This window comes from Watersipora subatra, chromosome 1 (assembly GCF_963576615.1).
Source record: "Watersipora subatra chromosome 1, tzWatSuba1.1, whole genome shotgun sequence".
NCBI lineage: Eukaryota > Metazoa > Bryozoa > Gymnolaemata > Cheilostomatida > Watersiporidae > Watersipora > Watersipora subatra.
Genome location: NC_088708.1, coordinates 72,625,774 through 72,649,408, shown reverse-complemented (window position 1 = coordinate 72,649,408; position 23,635 = coordinate 72,625,774). Strand labels below are relative to the sequence as shown.

At 37.7% G+C, this 23,635-nt stretch overlaps 3 protein-coding genes across 3 annotated transcripts in view; 1 reads left to right on the top strand and 2 right to left on the bottom strand.

Moving 5' to 3' along the window:
* The window catches only part of LOC137386065 (cAMP-regulated phosphoprotein 19-like), a 249,677-nt gene that overhangs the window by 201,303 nt on the left and 24,739 nt on the right, over positions 1-23,635 (top strand). The gene's annotated exons all lie outside the window — the stretch shown is intronic.
* On the bottom strand, positions 667-11,904 carry LOC137391286 (GPI ethanolamine phosphate transferase 3-like). Its single transcript, XM_068077715.1, has 9 exons — positions 11,850-11,904; positions 11,568-11,685; positions 11,001-11,213; positions 10,685-10,841; positions 10,395-10,586; positions 8,480-9,833; positions 8,046-8,197; positions 7,509-7,736; positions 667-867 (listed from the first exon to the last, which is right to left on the bottom strand). The coding sequence occupies exons 1-9, from the start codon at positions 11,902-11,904 to the stop codon at positions 667-669; spliced, it is 2,670 nt and encodes an 889-aa protein (XP_067933816.1).
* On the bottom strand, positions 15,634-22,301 carry LOC137391278 (GPI ethanolamine phosphate transferase 3-like). The gene is made up of 9 exons (XM_068077703.1): positions 21,923-22,301; positions 21,642-21,759; positions 21,073-21,285; positions 20,757-20,913; positions 20,467-20,667; positions 18,541-19,888; positions 18,101-18,252; positions 17,560-17,787; positions 15,634-15,834 (listed from the first exon to the last, which is right to left on the bottom strand). Exons 1-9 carry the CDS (start codon positions 22,299-22,301, stop codon positions 15,634-15,636), a joined length of 2,997 nt encoding a protein of 998 aa, XP_067933804.1.

Genomic DNA, 23,635 nt, shown 5'->3' with positions numbered 1-23,635 from the left:
CTCGAGACGTCTCGTGTCTCGTTCCACCTCTATTATTTACACAATGAATTCAAGCAACATAAATTAGTAGCTTAGCCAAAGCTGTGTCTCTTTGTATGAAGCCAGCTCACTGACAAGCAATAAGCCCAGCTATATCTGCCAACAATAAGCAACCAGCTTGCTTATAGTCATTACAATTCTCGTCATGATGTCTCACCCAATCATGAACTGCGTGTTAGCAGTAACCAATAGTATTTTGGTAAGTGGTTTAAGGATGGACGGTGTAGTGCAGTGGATCGCGCCTGTCTGCAGAACTGCAATTTCCGAGTTTAAATCCAGTGCGAAATTGTTTTTCAGTTGCTATATATTAATCACTGCTTAATTGATCATAGAGTTGACAGAAACTTCGATTTTTATATATATATATAACAGTAGATATACTATACGGATAAACAGTAGCCCATGGCAGCGAGCTGAAAGTCTACACAGCAACATGCAATATAAGTGCTGACAGTAGCTCAAATTCTCATATGTATATCATATCATACAACCATCTGCCAACTCCACAAGACAAAATACGATAACTGACTATATAGCTTATAAAAAACAAAAAATGGCACTCTACAGGTGCAAAGATGATACTTTACAAAGGTATACAAGAACTATCCTTAATCAGAAATGAAAAAGCTAGTCGGAATGGACAAGACTAAACTTGCTAAGGTAGGTCTGAAGCGAGCGCGTGATTCTCATGAATAGCATATATGATAAGATACAGGCAAGGCTTGTCACTATGAAAGATGCTCCTTCGTATATAAATGCAGGTGCAAAGATCTTCCAGACCATCAGGTGCCTCCGGAGCAGAACCGCAGCACCAAGAGACGCAAAACTCTATAAGAGAAACATCAGGCTGTGCTAACGAGCTTTTCATAGCAGAAATGTCTGCATTAAAAAGTAGAGTGCTAATAAACGGTAAATTACATCAGAGAATGTTAGTTATGTTAGCATCTCATCATCTTCTCAATCATAGACCTATTAACTATACTAGACTGGGCAATCCAATGCATCACGGCTCAGCATTGTGTCCTACTTAAATAGCCACATTCTTCGCGACATAACGTCAACGCTTTGTTCACTTGCAGCTGGTCAGGCAAGTGAGTCATCATTGTTTACATTGAAAGAATGACAGAGGACAGCTTTGTTGCTACATGTAATTTGACATAACTACTAAAGTACACAAGATATTGGTTTAAAATTTTAGATGCAAAGCTTATACACTATGCATTTCCTACCCTGCAAATTTGTAAACATAAAGTTGAATATTTCATATGTAAAGTGCCAGTAAAAATGTATATTGATCTATTCAGAAAATATTGCAAAATTATCAATGTTGCCCTATGCTATGGGCTAACATGTTAGATAGCTAGGTGTACAAACTGATTTTAAATGCATACACACAGGTAAATGGTACACTGATCGCAGTCTGCCATGAATATAAATGTTGGGTCTTAGGTGTTATGCAAACAGCAGCAGAAAATAGGTTTAGGTTCACTTTGTTGCTTTGTTCACTTTGCCTAGTCTAGGCCATAGTTTTAAGTAAGAAGCCATGGAGACTGGAGCAACTACCAGCACTGGAAATGATTCGAAGGTAAATTTTACTCCAACTTTTTTCAAGTGTGGTTGTGAGAGGTACCTACATATGAAGAGCAAGAAATCTTGCGGATTTTTCTGAGATATGCATACAAATAGTAGTTTTTTCCAAAATGTTTTTCTAAAGTTCATTGCTAGCGCTACAATTTGAAAAGTTGTTTCGCACAAAGAGGTGCCAAGCGCGTAGTAGATTGATTGTTGCCCTTTTTATGAAGTTTTTCATCGCCATGGCAGGTGGACATAGGCTAGTAAATGAGTATGATGATGACTGTGCTATATTTAGAAGTGTAGCTAAGCCCAACAAAAAGATTTTTACTTTATGATGGTCTCATAAGAATGCAATCATTTACTGATTATTTTGCAGGACAAGAAGAGTAAAAATTTTTGCTGTGCATTTGGTTGTTTTAATACGCCAGCAAAAGACAGTTAACTCAGTTTCCACACCTTTCCATTGGAAGAAAAACACCTAGACATACGTAACAAGTGGATAGAGGCCGAGAAACGTAAAGACTGGATGCCTTCCAAATACTCTGCGCTCGGCAGTGATCCCTGCTATGATGATGGCTGCCATACTAAAGCCTACTGCTGTACCAAGGGTATTTGATTATCTGCCAACATATTTACAACCGACTCAACCAAAGCATAGACGACTGTTATGCCGACCAAAACTATCTAAATCATCTCCACCAGACCGAGATGAGCCAGTCCTGGAACCTTTACTTTGCTATGAAGAGCCAACAGCCGCCAAGCAATCTGAAGAGATCATTCCCGACCCTCTACATAAGCGTACCTCGAACCTTGGAATAGGGAATTAAATTTTTCAAACATTTCGCGAGGCCAAGTATCTACTTCTGTACAAGCTTGGACAGGAGCATATAGAAACACTGTCCTCAAAGATTCGGGGCAAGGGAGGTTTCAACAATAATCCAGATGTCCGTAGCTTCAAATCTGCACTGAAAGCTCTATTAGTGAAAACAGACATCACACCTAGCACGAGTGCTAACTGTCTTGATTGTGATAGCTCAGATGGCTTCTGCTCCCTACTTCTCTCATCTAAACGAAGAAAAATTCATGTAGAAAGTGAAGATGACTTCCATGATTATTTGGAATCAAGCGAACGGGTAGAAATTGATCTGTCAAAATCTGTCTCGGACATAGTGGAGTACATCAGTAGGTAAATACCACCAATTCCTCCAAGTTTTCTACAAAACAAGAGATCTGGCACACATTGCAGCCTTGCTGCATGTGCTAAACTGCATGACTGCCCATATTGTGGTACATGATTTAGGTATGTACATGTATTTTGGTATTAGCTACTTTCACTTATTGCTAGTGTATAGAACAGATATACAGGTAGCAGAGTGGCTTGAAATAATACTGCAGCAAATCAGTGAGATGTAGTTAAATTTATTTTACGGTTGATACATATACTTTTTATAATAATATTAGCATATGACATTTATTTAGCAGGTCATGCGGTACGGAGCTTAAAACTCAACTGCAATGGCTGCACCAGCTTTATAGTCTCCTGTCCAGGTTTACGCACCAGGGATGATGCGATACTAATCAGTGTAAAAGGTAGAGGTGGTCTGTTTACACCTCATCCTGTCATCACAAAGATATGTCTAAGCTAAGAACAGATCATATGGCAGTGTGTCAACTTACAAGGAATCACTGCAGACATACACAAGCTGGTAGTCACTAAGACTCTTTTATTGGTTTTACAAAGCAATTTGCATCAGGAATTTCCATGCTCAAGTCACAGCGCAGCGTTAGTTAAAACTATCACATCCAGATATGTCAGAATTAGAATTCACCATGAGGCTACAAAGGTAGCAGCTAACAAGAGTAATCTTAGATCAAAGCTCAGCCGACTGATCGTCTTTAGTCATGTGTAGCCTGTCACAATATGTCTAGAAAAGTGTCTACACTATTTGTCGTTTGTTTTCTACGATTTTTCTGAGCTGTTTGCATAACAACTAAGACCCAACATTTATGTTCATGGCAGACTGCGATCAGTGTACCATTTACCAGTGTGTATGCATTTGAAATCAGTTTGTACACCTAGCTATCTGACATGTTAGCCCATAACATTGGGCAACATTGATAATTTTGCAATATTTTTTGAATAGATCAATATACATTTTTACTGGCACTTTACATATGAAATATTCAACTTTATGTTTACAAACTTGCAGGGTAGGAAATGCATAGTGTATAAGCTTTGCATCTAAAATTTTAAACCAATATCTTGTGTACTTTAGTAGTTATGTCAAATTACATGTAGCAACAAAGCTGTCCTCTGTCATTCTTTCAATGTAAACAATGATGACTCACTTGCCTGACCAGCTGCAAGTGAACAAAGCGTTGACGTTATGTCGCGAAGAATGTGGCTATTTATGTAGGACACTGTGGCTTCGCATTGCCCAGTCTAGTATAGTTAATAGGTCTATGTTCTCAACAGTGAATGTGCATTTAGACCAGGACAATTTGTTGGAAGTGTGTTTCCGTCAAGAGAGTTGGAGCTGAAACAGCTTTTCATCTGTTTAGAATTAAAACATGTTTTTGCAATGTGAAACTAACTCAAACTATGATTATACATTGGCTACTTTTTTAGACAATGAAATACAACATCGGTATCTAACTACTCCATTTGCTTGCATTTTCGGTGCTAGTAACATTGCAAGATATGATTGGTCAGAATATGATTGGTCAAGATATGATTAGTCAAGAGATGATTGGTCAATATGATATGTCATTGATGCTGTACTCCATCAATGACAGCCATCAAAAATGGACAAACAGGGATGCAGCATTTCGCCGACCTCATGTTGGTGAATGGGACTTTTCAGTGTGGAAGCAACTCCCATAAATTATTCTGGTGTAAATGCACCATAAAGGTTGATTTGCAACAAAATTTACATTACAGTTATTTGGTATCAAAAGGTTCATTATGTCTTACTCTGCTATGTTGAAGGTTCAAAATATGTGGAAATGTGATTACAAGCTCTTAAAAGTTTAAAAACGAACAGTTAATCCCAGCCATCACGAAAATGCCGTAGGATGGAATCTCTCTCAAAAATGGCTCAAATGTGACATAGTTGAACACGGTGTGCTTCTGTTTACACTTTCATGCAACCTCAATCGTTGAAATACTTTCACAAATAAACTTCACCCATTCAATAAAATCATGTTTATGGTCCTTATGCATCTATTTCATCATCATTGTAATGCTGTCACTTTGAGCACCGATATCTCAAAACCTAATCTAAAAATTAGTTTAATTCTTTAACCTCAGCTCGAGAAGGTGCATATCATCCTCTGATAAACATGAGGAGCCTGTTGGTCACCTGTGATGGTTGAAAAATGCTGCAGAAGTTGTTCGCACCATTTGTCAGAAAATATGGGTAACTTGATCAGATTATGACTAGTTGATAAGACCAAACTGAAACGAAACTGTAAAGTGGCGTGCATCTACAGTGCACCCTCGAGATACGATTACCCTGATATACGATTTTTTCACCTTACGAAGTCAAACATTGTGATATCTTCACCTCGCTATACGAATTTTATTCCACCATACGATTTTGAGAAAAGTTTCGCCCGAGTTAAAATTTGGCGGTCGGTGTGCTCATAACGCACGTCGAAATAAAAAAGGCACTGAAATATAGTTTACCGAAAACATTTTCAGAATATTTAGAAGAGACACGATGATCGACTTCTCTCATGTCAGCATTCCGCGTGGAAAATTTCGTGTAAAATACACAAGCGAGAGCAAATATTCATTTGTAGCGTTATTATATATTTAACTATAAACTTTTAAGTCAGCATACGTATATAACTACAAGTATATACATTTAATTCGTTAGCTATGGAATCTGAGACCGATACAAGCGTTACAAAACGAAGGAAAAATGATTTCTATGTCAACAAAGTTGGATGTCGTAAATAAGAAGGCACCCGTATTATTAACATTGTCAAGGGATATGATCGCAACCAATCAGCATTTGCAATTATTATTAAAACAAGAACTCCATTAAAGCAAGCACAAGAAAGAGCTTCCAGATGAAGATTTGAAGGAGCTAGGTCATGCACGCGATCAGCATTCAAAAGGAGCAACCATTTGGTAAAGGCGAGGAAATAGAAGATACAGAAAACCCCACATTGGCAGAAATATTTCAAGTGTTTAATTTACTGATGTGGACTGGTACATTAAAACAATGCATGTATAATACAATGTATATATTATTTATCTCTTGTGTGGCATTTTTTTCATATTTTATTCATTTTATTTGTTTCCTTTTGATTTTATGTTTTATTTTCTTTTTTAACCATGTCTTTGCAGGTGGGCTTGTTATCTCCTACGGGAATACAATTCATCGTATGTATGTAACTCATATAACTAGCTACTCAAGATAGTTGACGCATTTACCTACATGTACCTACGGTACATTACTTTCTGAAACTTGTTAAAGCCCTTTCCTCTAGGGTATAAATACGTACAAACTTTGTACGTATGGTTACAATGATTCTTGTGCACATTTCATACAAGAAAAACTACTGTAGCACCTTCTCTGGATCCTTCTACAAGCTTTAGCTAGCTAGCAGTTTTCTGCATTGCACCAGCATTTTTTCTTTTAAACCAGAAGAAAAATTGGACAGGACTAGACAACCTTCTTTAGCCTGCTAAAAATTCCATTTTATTACGTATTAAATTAATCTTCAAGTGTACAGCAACATAATTAGCATTGATACGTTTTTGCCTCTTCTCTGCTTTATTCGCTACAATATACCAGCTAAATTCACGTCACTCCAAAGGTATGTACGTCCTGTATAGTAATTAAAATTTTTCTTTTCGGTAGCCATTAAATGGTCAGGTGTGTGAGAGGCAGCTTTCGATAACTGCATCGCTCGGCCTTTCTTATTGAATTCTGGTTGAAAAAGGTTTCAACCAGACACGGTAAATTTTATAATGAAAGTGAAGACAGAAACTTATGACGGATAAAATTTTGTGATAACAGTTGAAATTCATTAAAATAGTTCAAAATATATACTGAAACTTGGTTTTAAGGGTGAGTTTGGCAAGCTAAACTTATTTGAAGTGAATTCGACGTTTATGTTATGCGTACCTTTTGAAGGTAAGAACTTGTTACCGTACGATCTGCATTTGGTACAGAGATTACAATTTTACAGTATTGCAGATTATAATCACTAGGTGCACTTAATACAATGCAGCTACTGTAGGTAACTATAGTTACTAAAGTTAACATACTATTTTGTAACTAATTTTCAATATGTACAGCATTTTTATAAAATTTTGCACGATTTTTACCTTCTTTTTTTCATTGCATAATTACAATGGTTTCTATACCCGGACATACGATTTTTTCGCCATATGAAGCCAGCCTTGGAACGGATTAACATCGTATCTCGAGGGTGCACTGTATATTTAATAATTTTTTTAATTTAAATTTTCCGGTAGAACCCGGTGTTTGTCATAAATTAGTGCTACTAGAAGTGTTATATGGAACCATTTAGTGAGCCTTTTATTGGCCTTTCAATTCGCGTGATAATATCACATGTCAAAACAATAACCATGTTGAGTTGAGTACGTCATCAAAATAAAGGGATTCTAACCTACGACCCTTTTTTAACTGTTTATTTTTGAGCTTTTAAGAGTTTGTAATCAGTTTCCGCATATTTTGAAGTTACAACACAGCAGAGTAAGACATGGTGAACCTTTTGATACCAAATGTCTGTAATGTAAATATTGTTACAAGTCAACATTTAACGTTCCATTTTTGCTGCATAATAGTTATACGCTTCGAGTAGCGGACATTATAACAACCTACATGTATGTTGACTCTAACCGAGTAACTTACCTTGCACAGGTGAGAGAGGAGGTAAACAATGAATAGACGTAAAAGCCTTTGTCTGGTCTCGGGCTCCTGCTCAACGAGAGTTATCTCCCCTAGACCAGAGATTGAACGAGGTGGACAAACCTGGAGACTCCGAACTATAGACTGAGGGGATTCGGTGACGATGAGCAACATGGGGAGAAGCAGACTACAGAGTATCTGACTAGAGAAGGTGCTGGCAAATAATAAAATCTGAAAAATACAACCTGAAAATCTTGAGCTTAGGTCCAACCTATTTGAAGGAGGCTGTAATGAAAAACCTTGTGACAAATGCTAAATATGCTTTAAGAATCATGTAAAATACATTGACTGAAACAAACAAATCTAGCCACAGTAATAATACTAACAACAATAATAATAATAACTGCTGATAATAGTATTAAAATCTCTGACACATTATAAACAAGGCCTTGAATCGCTTTGAAGAAAAGGAACTACACGTACATGGATACATGCAAAGCAGAGGCTAGACAGTGCGGTATTAGTAAGATGAAAGCTTACAGCAGGTACTATATGACTGGAGTGATCCTGAGCAAAACCATGAAAAGCAGCGTCCCATCGGATGCTCGTGATAGTCTGCTGCTGCCCAGTCGCGTAAAAGAAGTACTTAGCGATGAGGTACCAACAGAGGGCGCTGGTTATCGAGCTATCAACTAGATGAAAGAATATACACAACAAGTATTATTCACATTGTGACTAAAGTAACAGAGAAGCAATTTTAATCAGATGAATATAATGGTTTGCTGTTAGACTAGACAAATCTGTTAAAGCCAGAAAGTTTCGAGAATTGGTTAATAAGCCGGCCAGAAGTATACTAATACACAACTACAATAAATTTGGAACATCAAATAATAATAATTTTGTTTTTCATGTAAAACAGTAGTTCAGGAATGTAAAAAGTCAATGACTTCTATTATACTGACCAATAGCAAGACACTTACTCTGTTGCTTTATGACAAATTGATGGAGATCCAAATAGAGAAGAAGTGTACAAAAAAGAAATGTGAGAGAGCAGGCCATCCCGTCACCAGCGATCATAAGAAGAACTAAGGCTAAAGTAGTAGCCATAATGATATAAACCGCGCTATAAATAGTGCCGAGTCCATAAACTAAGAGATGCGAGCTCTCGGAAGCCTTGCTTTCCAGGCTACTCCTGAGGTAGTTATAGAGCGAGGAGACAGAACCATCATATTCAATTGTCCTTGAGCTGTTTGAAAGACTGTATATAGCCTTAGGCCAACTGAATGCTAGAATTACAGTTCCAATAACAATAAAATAAACAGCGCGTGCAAACAGCGTACGCTGCCAGACCTGAAGAGCTATGGCGTTCCCAGCAGCCCAATCAAAAACGACTAGGAGGGAGATGATTGGAAGTGCATAGGTGGCAGCAAAAGTGAGAGGAGATCGCCCATTTAAATGCCCTCGTACAGTCAGCACTCTCCGTACAGCAGCTACAGGCAGCACTACCGCTGGAACTGACATCAACCAAAAGCGTATACTTTTATATGTTTCAAGTTCTCCGTGCAGGCTGGAGAGAGGTGTGAAGAATAGAGAGACCTCGCAGCCTTCCTGTTCTTCTCTGCATGCCCCGAATACATGTCCAAGTCTGACTAGAATGCTAAGGCTAAATAACAAGTATGTAGAGTTAGACTTTCCCACTTTGACCAAACAAGTCGACAGCTTATTTCGATCCTTTCCCTTCGGTAGATCACGCTTGATAATGGTAAGTACATGGGTCAGCCAGGTAAGTAACAGGACTGACTGTGTCAGGTAGTGTGAGCACTTATCCTCATAGACGAGCAGGCTATTAGACAGCGAGCATAAACACAAACCAGCAAGACACGCCAATGATAACAGGTCAGAAAGCGAAGCTCCCCGTACTTTTTGCCTACTGGACAAGCAAATGACGACACAAAGCGTAAAGAGGAAACTTTGAATAATTGCGCTGTAGAGAGCTGGTGTGGCTAAGTAAAAGACAACCAATGAGGTAAAAGTCAACGCAAGTTGGCACAGGCACACTTCGTAACTTGTGGAGGGCTGGGTAATGCCCCAGAGTGACATGGCATGTAGAAGTATTGTATACAGTACTTGTAGACAACCAATCAGCATCAAGTTAATGTCAAACTTGGCCCATATCCTCTGGCACATCTCCTTGGCCTTCTTCATATATCGCAAGTACCTGTCTGCCTGCTTCAGCCTGGTTGGTTTACTGACTGATGATGATGGTTGCATGCTACTTTCCATCTCATCCAAAACCGCCATCTCTGGTCCAGGCAGATCGTTGGATATCTATGAATGATGACTATCTGGTGTCAACAAAAGAACATAAACAATCAAGCTTATTCAACTAGCAGCTAAGAACTTTTTTACATTATAATTATCAACAGCCTTATCAACAGCACTCTCTCACTGATGAACTAAAGTGAAGCTCATTATAAAATATTTTAATTCTGTATTTAGAATAACATTCAGCTGACGAATATGAGCTAGCATCTTAGTTAGTGAATGTGTTCAGGTGCAGACAGCCCTTAAATGACATTATTAACCGCAGACGTAAAGAGTGTATTAGTGAATAATACGCTAGTGAATAATGCACTAATGAACAATGCACTATTGATTAATGCAGGATTGACTAATGCACTAATGACGAATGTATTATTGAGTAATGCATTATTAAATAATGCGCTATTGAGTTATGCATTATTCAACAAGCATTGAAAGTGATGTTGATAAAAGGAATAATGCAATGAGCCCATGTAAATCAATTTTTACGGGGATTATACTAACACTCATGGCAGATTAATATTTTGATCAATTGCCTATACCTAGAATAGACAACTCCTATTTTACCTGATTGTAATGCGAGAGATAGTTTGATATTTGATGTTGATTGGCTGCAAGAGCCTTAAGGAGCAACATATCAGCATCCACAGCCTTATGTTCAAATGCCACCTCTGTTATTAGATCACCGAGATTAGAGTATGGCACAGAAACACCTAGTAAGTGAGCGAGAGTGGGAACCAAGTCAATCTGTGAAACTTGCTTCAAAACCTAAAACAAGTCAAAATGGATAGTTTAAATCATAGATGCAATGTAAGCAAAGAGATGATCCAAAAGATTTAGATAATTGTGTGATTTACTTGGTCTTCTGACCAAACTTCCGGTCGCATAGAGTGGAGAAGAAGCGCTGAGTTGACCTCTGGCTGGCTATCTCCACCGTGGTCACCAGTCTTGGTCATACCATGGTCACCAAGCGCAATGAGAATCGTGTCATTGTCCAGATTCTCTACGACAGACCTGCCAAACATGTCACATGTTACCAAACTGAGTTGGAAGATGAGTAAAATCAAAGGAAAACAATGAATACATGAACTGATAGCAATGACCAAATAAGGATTAAGGAAAGCTTGGAGACCGAGTATACAGATAAACAGGGACATGATGGAACAGTCCTACCTGATCACATCATCCATCTCTGTGAGCTTATTAGCCATTGCAGGGTGGTCTGGAGAGTACCGGTGACCACAGTGGTCCACCCCTAAGAAATGGCCAATGAGCAAAGAGTAGTCCTCTGTTTTTATCTCTGGTAGGAGGTGTTTCTTGACACCCCTATCCAGAGTATGCAAATCGAATACGTTGAATGATGGAAAAGGATAACTTCGCAAGAATCTGAGAAATAATGCAGAAAATCGAAATAAATACGCTGAAAAAATAAAAAGTATGCAAAGTGTGAACTCTCTAGAGGTAATCTTGCTAAAAGGTTTTCCTAAAAGAACATTTGCATTTTTTTTAAGCTAATATAATATCAGCTGAATGTCATCATGAACATTTGCATATATAATAACACCACCACCTAATTCAACTGAAAGGGAATATTCCAGAATGAATTCTAAGCTGATAACAGTTTATCTTTGCCTTTAAGCTCAGCAATATAAGGTATATCACTCTAGCTCTGCCAACAATTGATGAAAAAAGCAAATCACAAAACTACATATCAAGGATCATAATATACGAAAACTTTACCTTCCAGGGAAAAGACTTTCCCAGGTGTCATCACCCATAAACACGACAGACTTGTTATTGTTTATCAATTGCTGGATAATATTGTCTTCATTGATCTCAGAACTGGCAAAATTTGAGCCTGCAACACGCACATTATTGTCATGCAAGATATAATCAAGTTATTCACTAAGTAACATAGGCTTATGTTATTCCCGAGTGAGATTATATCTAACGCTTCATAAAAAATCAACTCTTATTTCAATCTCAACTGTTCAAACAGTTTTAAAACAGCGAAGCTCAAACCTGCATCAACAAATGTTGGTAAGCTGCCAGTGGTGAGACCCTTCAATCTTTGCATCGTTGTAGTTGGAGGGTCAGCAATGAACTTATAGAGTCTTGTTTGATGCCGATAGTCATTTATTAAACTCTGCACAAATGGCATCTTATTATGGTATGCAAGATGGGAGTTGGGCTGCTGAGCAACAAAATCGTATCTAAGTGCATCTATAACTAACACTATGGCCTTTGAATATTGTTGTGGGTATGATGGCAATGAGGAGCTATGTGTAGCATTCGTAAAAGCGACTCGGTTGAGCAGGAAACCTCTTGCAAATATTAGAAGCCCGGTAAAAGCAGAGAAAATGAAGAGTAACAAAGTCAAGAGGCCCGAGCAAGCAGCCATATTCTTCGATTTTCCTAAACCTACAATGCATAGGAGCCATAAAATATCCACATTTCAAACAGATACACATAAACAATATTGCATTACAAAGCATAAAATCTATAAAAGACAGCAGCATCGTTTTGTAGAACCAGTTCGGAAAGATGAAGCTGTGAAGAGAATGCAACTCTAGAGCATAAAACTAAGCATGAACAGGAAGTCATAATTACATATAATCGTTACAACTGAGAGATAGTATTTTCAGTTCTTCAAGATTTCGAAAGGAAGAAAGAGAGCGAATGCTGTATTTTCATGTATTTATAAAAGCCTTTTTAGGACGGTTTTGATAAATGCATGAATGAGGACAGTTTAACATTATTCAACTGAGCTAGTGATTACAAACCCATTTAATTTAATAATTTTTTAAAATTGCTAAGGGGAGCCAGAAGTACATGGGGAACTCATTTGCACCTATAAATCAAAAAAATAATTTCATAAGACTTTAGCATCGTCAGCTAGAGACAAATTAAAAAATCTTTGATGCAATAGCATACCATGGTAGCTTCCCTCTGCAAATAACTTGCTTTAGAATGTGCACATTTCATTCCTTGTAAAAGAATAATCGTGTCAACCATTCTGGTCAATGAAACCGACACCAATTTTCTGCTAAACTCAAATTGAGGGTGCCATCTAAGTTTTTGTATCAAAAATACTAAACACCAGTTTGAAAAGAATTTACCCATAAGACCTTAGGCTATGTTACCAACACATTATAGGTGAATAATGTACTCAAACTCATTTGCAGTGAAAAATAATAGTCATATGGTACAAAATCGCAAAACATATTCTGTTTCTCATACAGTTTCCGAGAAATAATTGACACAACAAGCTATATGTAGCACTAGAACGAAGGTCTAGGTGAATAGGGTGTGGCGAGTATAGTGCCTGTACCTATTACAGATCTGTATCGCTTTCGAGAACAGCATCACTCGAATCAGTTGAAGTTTTAAAGGTATGCTAAAAGTTGAAGTAAAGGCGGTGCAAAACGTGATTAACTGGAAAAAGATACATGTACCAAAAAGATAAGACGACAAAATTAATGTAAGTGTAATGAAAGATTAAAACTTAGCTTCAAAAGCGTACTTGGTAAGCTAAATTCATTAAAATTAAATTCAAAGTTTCTATTTTTAGGGTCACAAAAATTTAGTTCACCAAATGTGTTGCTCTCAAGTCTCTCATAGAAGGCCGTTATCTACGTCTGTCTCCAAGATAAAATTCCATAAGTAGTGTACATAGTGATGTTACATTTTATTGCAGATCATAACAACTAAATAGGTATTTGTTACTTATTTAACGCATTTACTGAATGAAAACAATTAAAAACACGTTTTTCAGTGTAATATTTTGTTTTTTCAAAGTATGCTAACGGGTTAATTTGTGCTTAGATAATTTATATAGGAAATAGTGTAGCGCCTTGAGATGCGAGTAAATCGACATACGCGCTCAGTCCCGGTCGCATTAAGCTCGTATGTCAAAATATGACTGTTGTATGAATAGAATTAAACCACATGTTGCTGCTTCTAGCTTGTCTTTCACACTTCCATAACCAATAAATAGATACCTTGTTTTGACCTGAGTTAATAGAGCTAAATTTTACCCTCATCAGCCAGGTACATATTCAATTCCGGTCAACCAGGCTAAAATTAAATGATCAGTTGCACAATCATGATCAGTTGCACAATCATGACCAATACATGATGAATCATGTACTGGTCATGGGTATTCTTCATCAGTTGCACAATCATGAGAAATACATGATGAATCATATACTCACTGGTCAACTGTTTATAAGCGTTGGCCAGCGTTGCTTATAAACAGTGGCAGATAATCAAGTTGCCATTGGCTAAGCTTATTTACCCAACGAATTCAAGCAACATAAATTAGTAACTTAGCCAGAGCTGTGTCTGTCTGTATGAAGCCAGCTCGCTGACAAGCAATAAGCCAGCTATATTTGCCAGCAATAAGTAGCCAGCTTGCTTATAATCGTTACATTCCGTGTCATGATGTCTCACACAATCATGACCTGCGCATGAGCAGTGAGTCAGTAACCAATAGTATTTTGGTAAGTGGTTTAAAGGTTGACCTGCAACAAAATTCACATTACAGTTATTTGGTATCAAAAGATTCATCATGTCTTACTCTGTTGTGTTGTAAGTGCCAAATATGTGGAAATGTGATTACAAGCTCTTAAAAGCTCAAAAACGAAAAGCCGCCGTAGATTGGAATCTCTTTATTTCGATGACGTAACCACAAAATTTGGTTATCGTCTTGTCACGTATGTTCTCACATGAATTAAAAGGCCAATACAAAGCTCAATATAAAACTTATCGTAGTACTAGTTTATGACAAACACTTCGGGTTTTAACGAAGACCCCATATCGAATATAGATGCTCGCTACTTTACAGTTTTATTTCGGCATTATTCAATCGTCAAGTCGTTCTCTGATCATGTGACCCACTACTTCGCAAATAATTTTTGCAGCACTTTTCGATTATCACAGGTGACCAACAGGCTCGTCATGATTATCAGACAATGATATGTACTCTTTCGAGCTAAGGTTAAAATGTTTAACAAATTTTTATGGTAAGCTATAAGATATCAGTGCTAAAAGTGACAGCATTACAATGACGATAAAACAGACGCGTAAGAACAATAGACATAGCTTTATTGAATGCGTGAAGTATATTTGTGAAAATATTTCGACGAATAAGGTTACAAGAAAGTGTAAACAGAAACCATCTCTCACAACTACATCACATTTGAGCCGTTTTGGAAAGGGAATCCAAACTACGGCGGTCTTGTGTGGCTGCGATTTTCTGTTCGTTTTTGAGCTTTTAAGAGCTTGTAATCACCTTTCCACATATTTTGCACCTACAACACAACAGAGGAAGACATGATGAATTTTTTCATATCAAATAACGGTAATGTGAATTTTGTTGCACGTCAACCTTTAAGGAAGGACAGTGTAGTGCAGTGAATCGCGCCTGTCTGCAGAACAAGTGGTTACGAGTTGAAATCTAGTGCGAAATTGTTTTTCAGTTGCTATATATTAATCACTGCTTAATTGGTCATACAGTTGACAGAAACTTCGATTTATATATATATAACAGTAGATATACTATACGAATAAACAGTAGCTCATGGCAGCGAGCTGAAAGTCTACACAGCAACAAGCAATATAAGTGCTGACAGTAGCTCAAATTCTCATATGTATATCATATCATACAACCATCTGCCAACTCCACAAGACAAAATACGATAACTGACTATATAGCTTATAAAAAACAAAAACTGGCACTCTACAGGTGCAAATATGGTATTTTACAAAGGTATACAAGAACTATCCTTAATCAGAAATCAAAAAGCTAGTCGGAATGGACAAGACTAAACTTGCTAAGGTAGGTCTGAAGCGAGTGGGTGATTCTCATGAATAGCATATATGATAAGATACATGCAAAGCTTGTCACTATGAAAGATGCTCCTTCGTATATAAATGCAGGTGCAAAGATCTTCCAGACCATCAGGTGCCTCCGGAGCAGAACCGCAGCACCAAGAGACGCAAAACTCTATAAGAGAAACATCAGTCTGTGCTAACGAGCTTTTCATAGCAGAAATGTCTGCATTAAAAAGTAGAGTGTTAATAAACGATAAATTCCATCAGAGAATGTTAGTTAGGTTAGCATCTCATCATCTTCTCAACAGTGAATGTGCGTTTAGACCAGGACAATTTGTTGGAGTTGTGTTTCCGTCAAAAGAGTTGGAGCTGAAACGGCTTTTCATTTGTTTAGATTTAAAACATATTTTTGCAAAGACATTACGTGAAACTAACTCAAGCTATGACTATACATTGGCTACCTTTTTAGACAATGAAATACAGCATCAGTATCTAACTGCTCCATTTGCTTGCATTTTCGGTGCTAGTAACATTGCAAGATATGATTGGTCAAAATATGATTGGTCAAGATATGATTGGTCAAGATATGATTGGTCAAGATATGATTGGTCAATATGGTATGTCATTGATGCTGTACTCCATCGATGACAGCCGTCAAAAATGGACAAACAGACAAAAATGGACATAGACATGCAGCATTTCAGCGACCTCACGTTGGTGAATGAGACATAGCCATTTTTACAACCATTTTTCGTTTTACACCAAACCGACTTTTTCAGTGTGGAAGCAACTCCCATAAATTATTCTGGAGTAAATGCACCTTAAAGGTTGATTTGCAACAAAATTCACATTACAGTTACAGTATTACTGTAACTGTTACAGTGTAACTGTAACATATACAGTTACAGTTACTGTATTTGGTCTCAAAAGGTTCATCATGTTTTACTCTGCTATGTTGTAGGTTCAAAATATGTGGAAATGTGATTACAAGCTCTTAAAAGTTTAAAAACGAACAGTTAATCCCAGCCATCACGAAAATGCCGTAGGTTGGAATCTCTCTCAAAAATGGCTCAAATGTGACGTAGTTGAGCACGATGTGCTTCTGTTTACACTTTCATGCAATCTCAATCGTTGAAATATTTTCACAAATAAACTCCACACATTCAATAAAACTATGTCTATTGTCCTTATGCATCTATTTCATCATCATTGTAATGCTGTCACTTTGAGCACCGATATCTCAAAACCTAATCCAAAAATTAATTAATTCTTTAACCTCAGCTCGAGAAGGTGCATATCATCTTCTAATAAACATGAGGAGCCTGTTGGTCACCCGTGATGGTCGAAAAATGCTGCAGAAGTTGTTCGCACCATTTGTCGGAAAATATGGGTTACATGATCAGATTATGACTAGTTGATAAGACCAAGCTGAAACGAAACTGTAAAGTGGCGTGCATCTATATTTAATAATTTTTTTAATTTAAATTTTCCGGTAGAACCCGGTGTTTGTCATAAATTAGTGCTACTAGAAGTGTTATATGGAACCATTTATTGAGCCTTTTATTGGCCTTTCATTTCACGTGATAATATCACATGTCAAAACAATAACCATGTTGAGTTGAGTACGTCATCAAAATAAAGGGATTCTAACCTACGACCCTTTTTTAACTGTTTATTTTTGAGCTTTTAAGAGTTTGTAATCAATTTTCGCATATTTTGAACTTACAACACAGCAGAGTAAAACATGGTGAACCTTTTGATACCAAATGTCTGTAATGTAAATTTTGTTGCAAGTCAACCTTTAACGTTCCATTTTCTGCTGCATAATAGTTATAAGCTTCGAGTAGCTTACATTATAACAACCTACATGTATGTTGACTCTAAACGAGTAACTTACCTTGCACAGGTGAGAAAGGAGGTAGACAATGAATAAACGTAAAAGCCTCTGTCTGGTCTCGGGCTCCTGCTCAACGAGAGTTATCTCCCCTAGACCAGAGATTGAACGAGGTGGACAAACCTGGAGACTCCGAACTATAGACTGAGGGGATTCGGTGACGATGAGCAACATGGGGAGAAGCAGACTACAGAGTATCTGACTAGAGAAGGTGCTGGCAAATAGTAAAATCTGAAAAATACAACCTGAAAATCTTGAGCTTAGGTGCAACCTATTTGAAGGAGGCTGCAACAAAAAATCCAGTGACAAATGCTAAATATGCTTTAAGAATCATGTAAAATGCAAAAAATGACTGAAACAAACAAATCTAGCCACAGTAATAATACTAACAACAATAATAATAATAACTGCTGATAATAGTATTAAAATCTCTGACACATTATAAACAAGGCCTTGAATCCCTTTGAAGAAAAGGAACTACACGTACATGGATACATGCAAAGCAGAGGCTAGACAGTGCGGTATTAGTAAGATGAAAGCTTACAGCAGGGACTATATGACTGGAGTGATCCTGAGCGAAACCATGAAAAGCAGCGTCCCATCGGATGCTCGTGATAGTCTGCTGCTGCCCCGTCGCGTAAAAGAAGTACTTGGCGATGAGGTACCAACAGAGGGCGCTAGATATCGAGCTATCAACTAGATGAAAGATTATGCACAACAAGTATTATTCACATTGTGACTAAAGTAACAGAGAAGCAATTTTAATCAGATGAATATAATGGTTTGCTGTTAGACTAGACAAATCTGTCAAAGCCAGAGAGTTTCGAGAATTGATTAATAAGCCGGCCAGAAGCATACTAATACACAACTACAATAAATTTGGAACATCAAATAATAATAATTTTGTTTTTCATGCAAAACAGTAGTTCAGGAATGTAAAAAGTTAATGACTTCAATTATATTGACCAATAGCAAGACACTTACTCTGTTGCTTTATGACAGATTGATGGAGATCCAAATAGAGAAAAAGTGTACAAAAAAGAAATGTGAGAGAGCAGGCCATCCCGTCACCAGCGATCATAAGAAGAACTAAGGCTAAAGTAGTAGCCATAATGATATAAACCGCGCTATAAATAGTGCCGAGTCCATAAACCAAGGGGTGTGAGTTCTCGGAAGCCTTGCTTTCCAGGCTCCTTTTGAGGTAGTTATAGAGCGAGGAGACAGAACCATCATATTCAATTGTCCTTGAGCTGTTTGAAAGACTGTATATAGCCTTAGGCCAACTAAATGCTAGAATTACAGTTCCAATAACAATAAAATAAACAGCGCGTGCAAACAGCGTACGCTGCCAGACCTGAAGAGCTATGGCGTTCCCAGCAGCCCAATCAAAAACGACTAGGAGAGAGATGATTGAAAGTGCATAGGTGGCAGCAAGAGTGAGAGGAGATCGCCCATTTAAATGCCCTCGTACAGTCAGCACTCTCCGTACAGCAGCTACAGGCAGCACTACCGCTGGAACTGACATCAACCAAAAGCGTATACTTTTATATGTTCCAAGTTCTCCGTGCAGGCTGGAGAGAGGTGTGAAGAATAGAGAGACCTCGCAGCCGTCCTGTTCTTCTCTGCATGCCCCGAATACATGTCCAAGTCTGACTAGAATGCTAAGGCTAAATAACAAGTATGTAGAGTTAGACTTTCCCACTTTGACCAAACAAGTCGACAACTTATTACGATCCTTTCCCTTCGGTAGATCACGCTTGATAATGGTAAGTACATGGGTCAGCCAGGTAAGTAATAGGACTGACTGTGTCAGGTAGTGTGAGCACTTATCCTCATAGACGAGCAGACTATTAGACAGCGAGCATAAACACAAACCAGCAAGACAGGCCAATGATAACAGGTCAGCAAGCGATGCTCCCCATACTTTTTGCCTACTGGACAAGCAAATGACGATGCAAAGCGTAAAGAGGAAACTTTGAATAATTGCGCTGTAGAGAGCTGGTGTGGCTAAGTAAGAGACAACCAATGAGGTGAAAGTCAACGCAAGTTGGCACAGGCACACTTCGTAAGTTGTGGAGGGCTGGGTAACACCCCAGAGTGACATGGCGTGTAGAAGTATTGTATACAGTACTTGTAGACAACCAATCAGCATCAAGTTAATGTCGAACTTGGCCCATACCCTCTGGCACATCTCTTTGGCCTTCTTCATATATCGCAAGTACCTGTCTGCCTGCTTCAGCCTGGCTGGTTTACTGACTGATGATGATGGTTGCATGCTACTTTCCATCTCATCCAAAACCGCCATCTCTGGTCCAGGCAGATCGTTGGATATCTATGAATGATGACTATCGGGTGTCAACAAAAGAACATAAACAATCAAGCTTAATCGACTAGCAGCTAACAACTTTTTCACATTATAACTATCAACAGTCTTATCCGTATACAAGTCAAACATCAGCACTCTCTCACTGATGACCTAAAGTGAAGCTCATTATGAAATATTTTAATTCTGTATTTACAATAACATTCAGCTCACGAATATGAGCTAGCATCTTAGTGAGTGAATGTGTTCAGGTGCAGACAGCCCCAAAATGACATTATTAACCGCAGACACAAAGAGTGTATTAGTGAATAATACGCTAATGAATAATGCACTAACGAACTATGCACTATTGATTAATGCAGAATTGACTAATGCACTAATGACGAATGCATTATTGAGTAATGCGTTATTAAATAATGCACTATTCAGTTATGCATTATTCAACAAGCATTGAAAGTGATGTTGATAAAAAGGAATAATGCAATGAGCCCATATAAATCAATTTTTACGGGAATTATACTAACACTCATGGCAGATTAATATTTTGATCAATTGCCTATACCTAGAATAGACAACTCCTATTTTACCTGATTGTAATGCGAGAGATAATTTGATATCTGATTTTGATTGGCTGCAAGAGCCTTAAGGAGCAACATATCAGCATCCACAGCCTTATGTTCAAATGCCACCTCTGTTATTAGAGCACCGAGATTAGAGTATGGCACAGGAACACCTAGTAAGTGAGCGAGAGTGGGGACCAAGTCAATTTGTGAAACTTGCTTCAAAACCTAAAACAATCCAGAATGGATAGTTTAAATCATAGATGCAATGTAAGCAAAGAGATGATCCAAAAGATTTAGATAATTGTGTGATTTACTTGGTCTTCTGACCAAACTTCCGGTCGCATAGAGTGGAGAAGAAGCGCTGAGTTGACCTCTGGCTGGCTATCTCCACCGTGGTCACCAGTCTTGGTCATACCATGGTCACCAAGCGCAATGAGAATCGTGTCATTGTCCAGATTCTCTACGACAGACCTGCCAAACATGTCACATGTTACCAAACTGAGTTGGAAGATGAGTAAAATCAAAGGAAAACAATGAATACATGAACTGATAGCAATGACCAAATAAGGATTAAGGAAAGCTTGGAGACCGAGTATACAGATAAACAGGGACATGATGGAACAGTCCTACCTGATCACATCATCCATCTCTGTGAGCTTATTAGCCATTGCAGGGTGGTCTGGAGAGTACCGGTGACCACAGTGGTCCACCCCTAAGAAATGGCCAATGAGCAAAGAGTAGTCCTCTGTTTTTATCTCTGGTAGGAGGTGTTTCTTGACACCCCTATCCACTGTATGCAAATCGAATACGTTGAATGATGGAAAAGGATAACTTCGCAAGAATCTGAGAAATAATACAGAAAATCGAAATAAATATGCTGAAAAAATAAAAAGTGTATGTATGCAAAGTGTGAACTCTCTAGAGGTATTCTTGCCAAAAAATTTTCCTAAAAGAACATTTTGCATTTCTTTTAAGCTAACATAATATCAGCTGAATGTCATCATGAACATTTGCATATAACACCACCACCTATATCAACTGAAAGGGAGTATTCCAGAATGAATTCTAAGCTAATAACAGTTTATCTTTGCCTTTAAGCTCAGCAATATAAGGTATATCACTCTAGCTCTGCCAACAATTGATGAGAAAAGCAAATCACAAAACTACATATCAAGGATCATAATATACAAAAACTTTACCTTCCAGGGAAAAGACTTTCCCAGGTGTCATCACCCATAAACACGACAGACTTGTTATTGTTTATCAATTGCTGGATAATATTGTCTTCATTGATCTCAGAACTGGCAAAATTTGAGCCTGCAACACGCACATTATTGCCATGCAAGATATAATCAAGTTCTTCACTAAGTAACATAGGCTTATGTTATTCCCGAGTGAGATTATATCTAACGCTTCATAAAAAATCAACTCTTATTTCAATCTCAACTGTTCAAACAGTTTAAAACAGCGAAGCTCAAACCTGCATCAACAAATGTTGGTAAGCTGCCTGTGGTGAGACCCTTCAATCTTTGCATCGTTGTAGTTGGAGGGTCAGCAATGAATTTATAGAGTCTTGTTTGATGCCGATAGTCATTTATTAAACTCTGCACAAATGGCATCTTATTGTGGTATGCAAGATGGGAGTTGGGCTGGGGAGCAACAAAATCGTATCTAAGTGCATCTATAACTAACACGATGGCCTTTGAATATTGTTGTGGGTATGATGGCAATGAGGAGCTATGTGTGGCATTCGTAAAAGCGACTCGGTTGAGCAAGAAACCTCTTGCAAATATTAGAAGTCCGGTAAAAGCAGAGAAAATGAAGAGTAACAAAGTCAAGAGGCCCGAGCAAGCAGCCATATTCTTCGATTTTCCTAGACCTACAATGCATAGGAGCCATAAATATCCACATTTCAAACAGATAAACTTAAACAGTATCGCATTACAAAGCATAAAATATATAAATGACAGCAACATCGTTTTGTAGAACCAGTTCGGAAAGATGAAGCTGTGAAGAGAATGGAACTCGCGAGCATAAAACTAAGCATGAACAGGAAGTCATAATTACATATAATCGTTACAACTGAGAGATAGTATTTTCAGTTCTTCAAGATTTCGAAAGGAAGAAAGAGAGCGAATGCTGTATTTTCATGCATTTATAAAAGCCTTTTTAGGACGGTTTTTATAAATGCATGAATGAGGACAGTTTAACATTATTCAACTGAGCTATTGATTACAAACCCATTTAATTTAATAATTTTTTTAAATTGCTAAGGGGAGCCAGAAGTACATGGGGAACTCATCTGCACCTATAAATCAAAGAAATAATTTCATAAAACTTTAGCATCGTCAGCTAGAGACAAATTAAAAAATCTTTGATGCAATAGCATACCATGGTAGCTTCCCTCTGCAAATAACCTGCTTTAGAATGTACACATTTCATTCCTTGTAAAAGAATAATCGTGTCAACCATTCTGGTCAATGAAACCGAGACCAATTTTCTGCTAAACTCAAATTGAGGGTGCCATCTAAGTTTTTTGTATCAAAAATACTAAACACCAGTTTGAAAAGAATTTACCCGTAAGACCTTAGGCTATGTTACCAAGACATTATAGGTGAATAATGTACCCAAACTCATTTGCAGTGAAAAATAATAGTCATATGGTACAAAATTGCAAAACATATTCTGTTTCTCATACAGTTTCCGAGAAATAATTGACACAACAAGCTATATGTAGCACTAGAACAAAGGTCTAGGTGAATAGGGTGTGGCGAGTATAGTGCCTGTACCTATTACAGATCTGTATCGCTTTCGAGAACAGCATCACTCGAATCAGTTGAAGTTTTAAAGGTATGCTAAAAGTTGAAGTAAAGGCGGTGCAAAACGTGATTAACTGGAAAAAGATACATGTACCAAAAAGATAAGACGACAAAATTAATGTAAGTGTAATGAAAGATTAAAACTTAGCTTCAAGAGCGTACTTGGTAAGCTAAATTCATTAAAATTAAATTCAAAGTTTCTATTTTTAGGGTCACAAAAATTTAGTTCACCAAATGTGTTGCTCTCAAGTCTCTCATAGAAGGCCGTTATCTACGTCTGTCTCCAAGATAAAACTCCATAGGTAGTGTAGGCCTACATAGTGATGTTACATTTTATTGCAGATCATAAAAACTAAATAGGTATTTGTTACTTA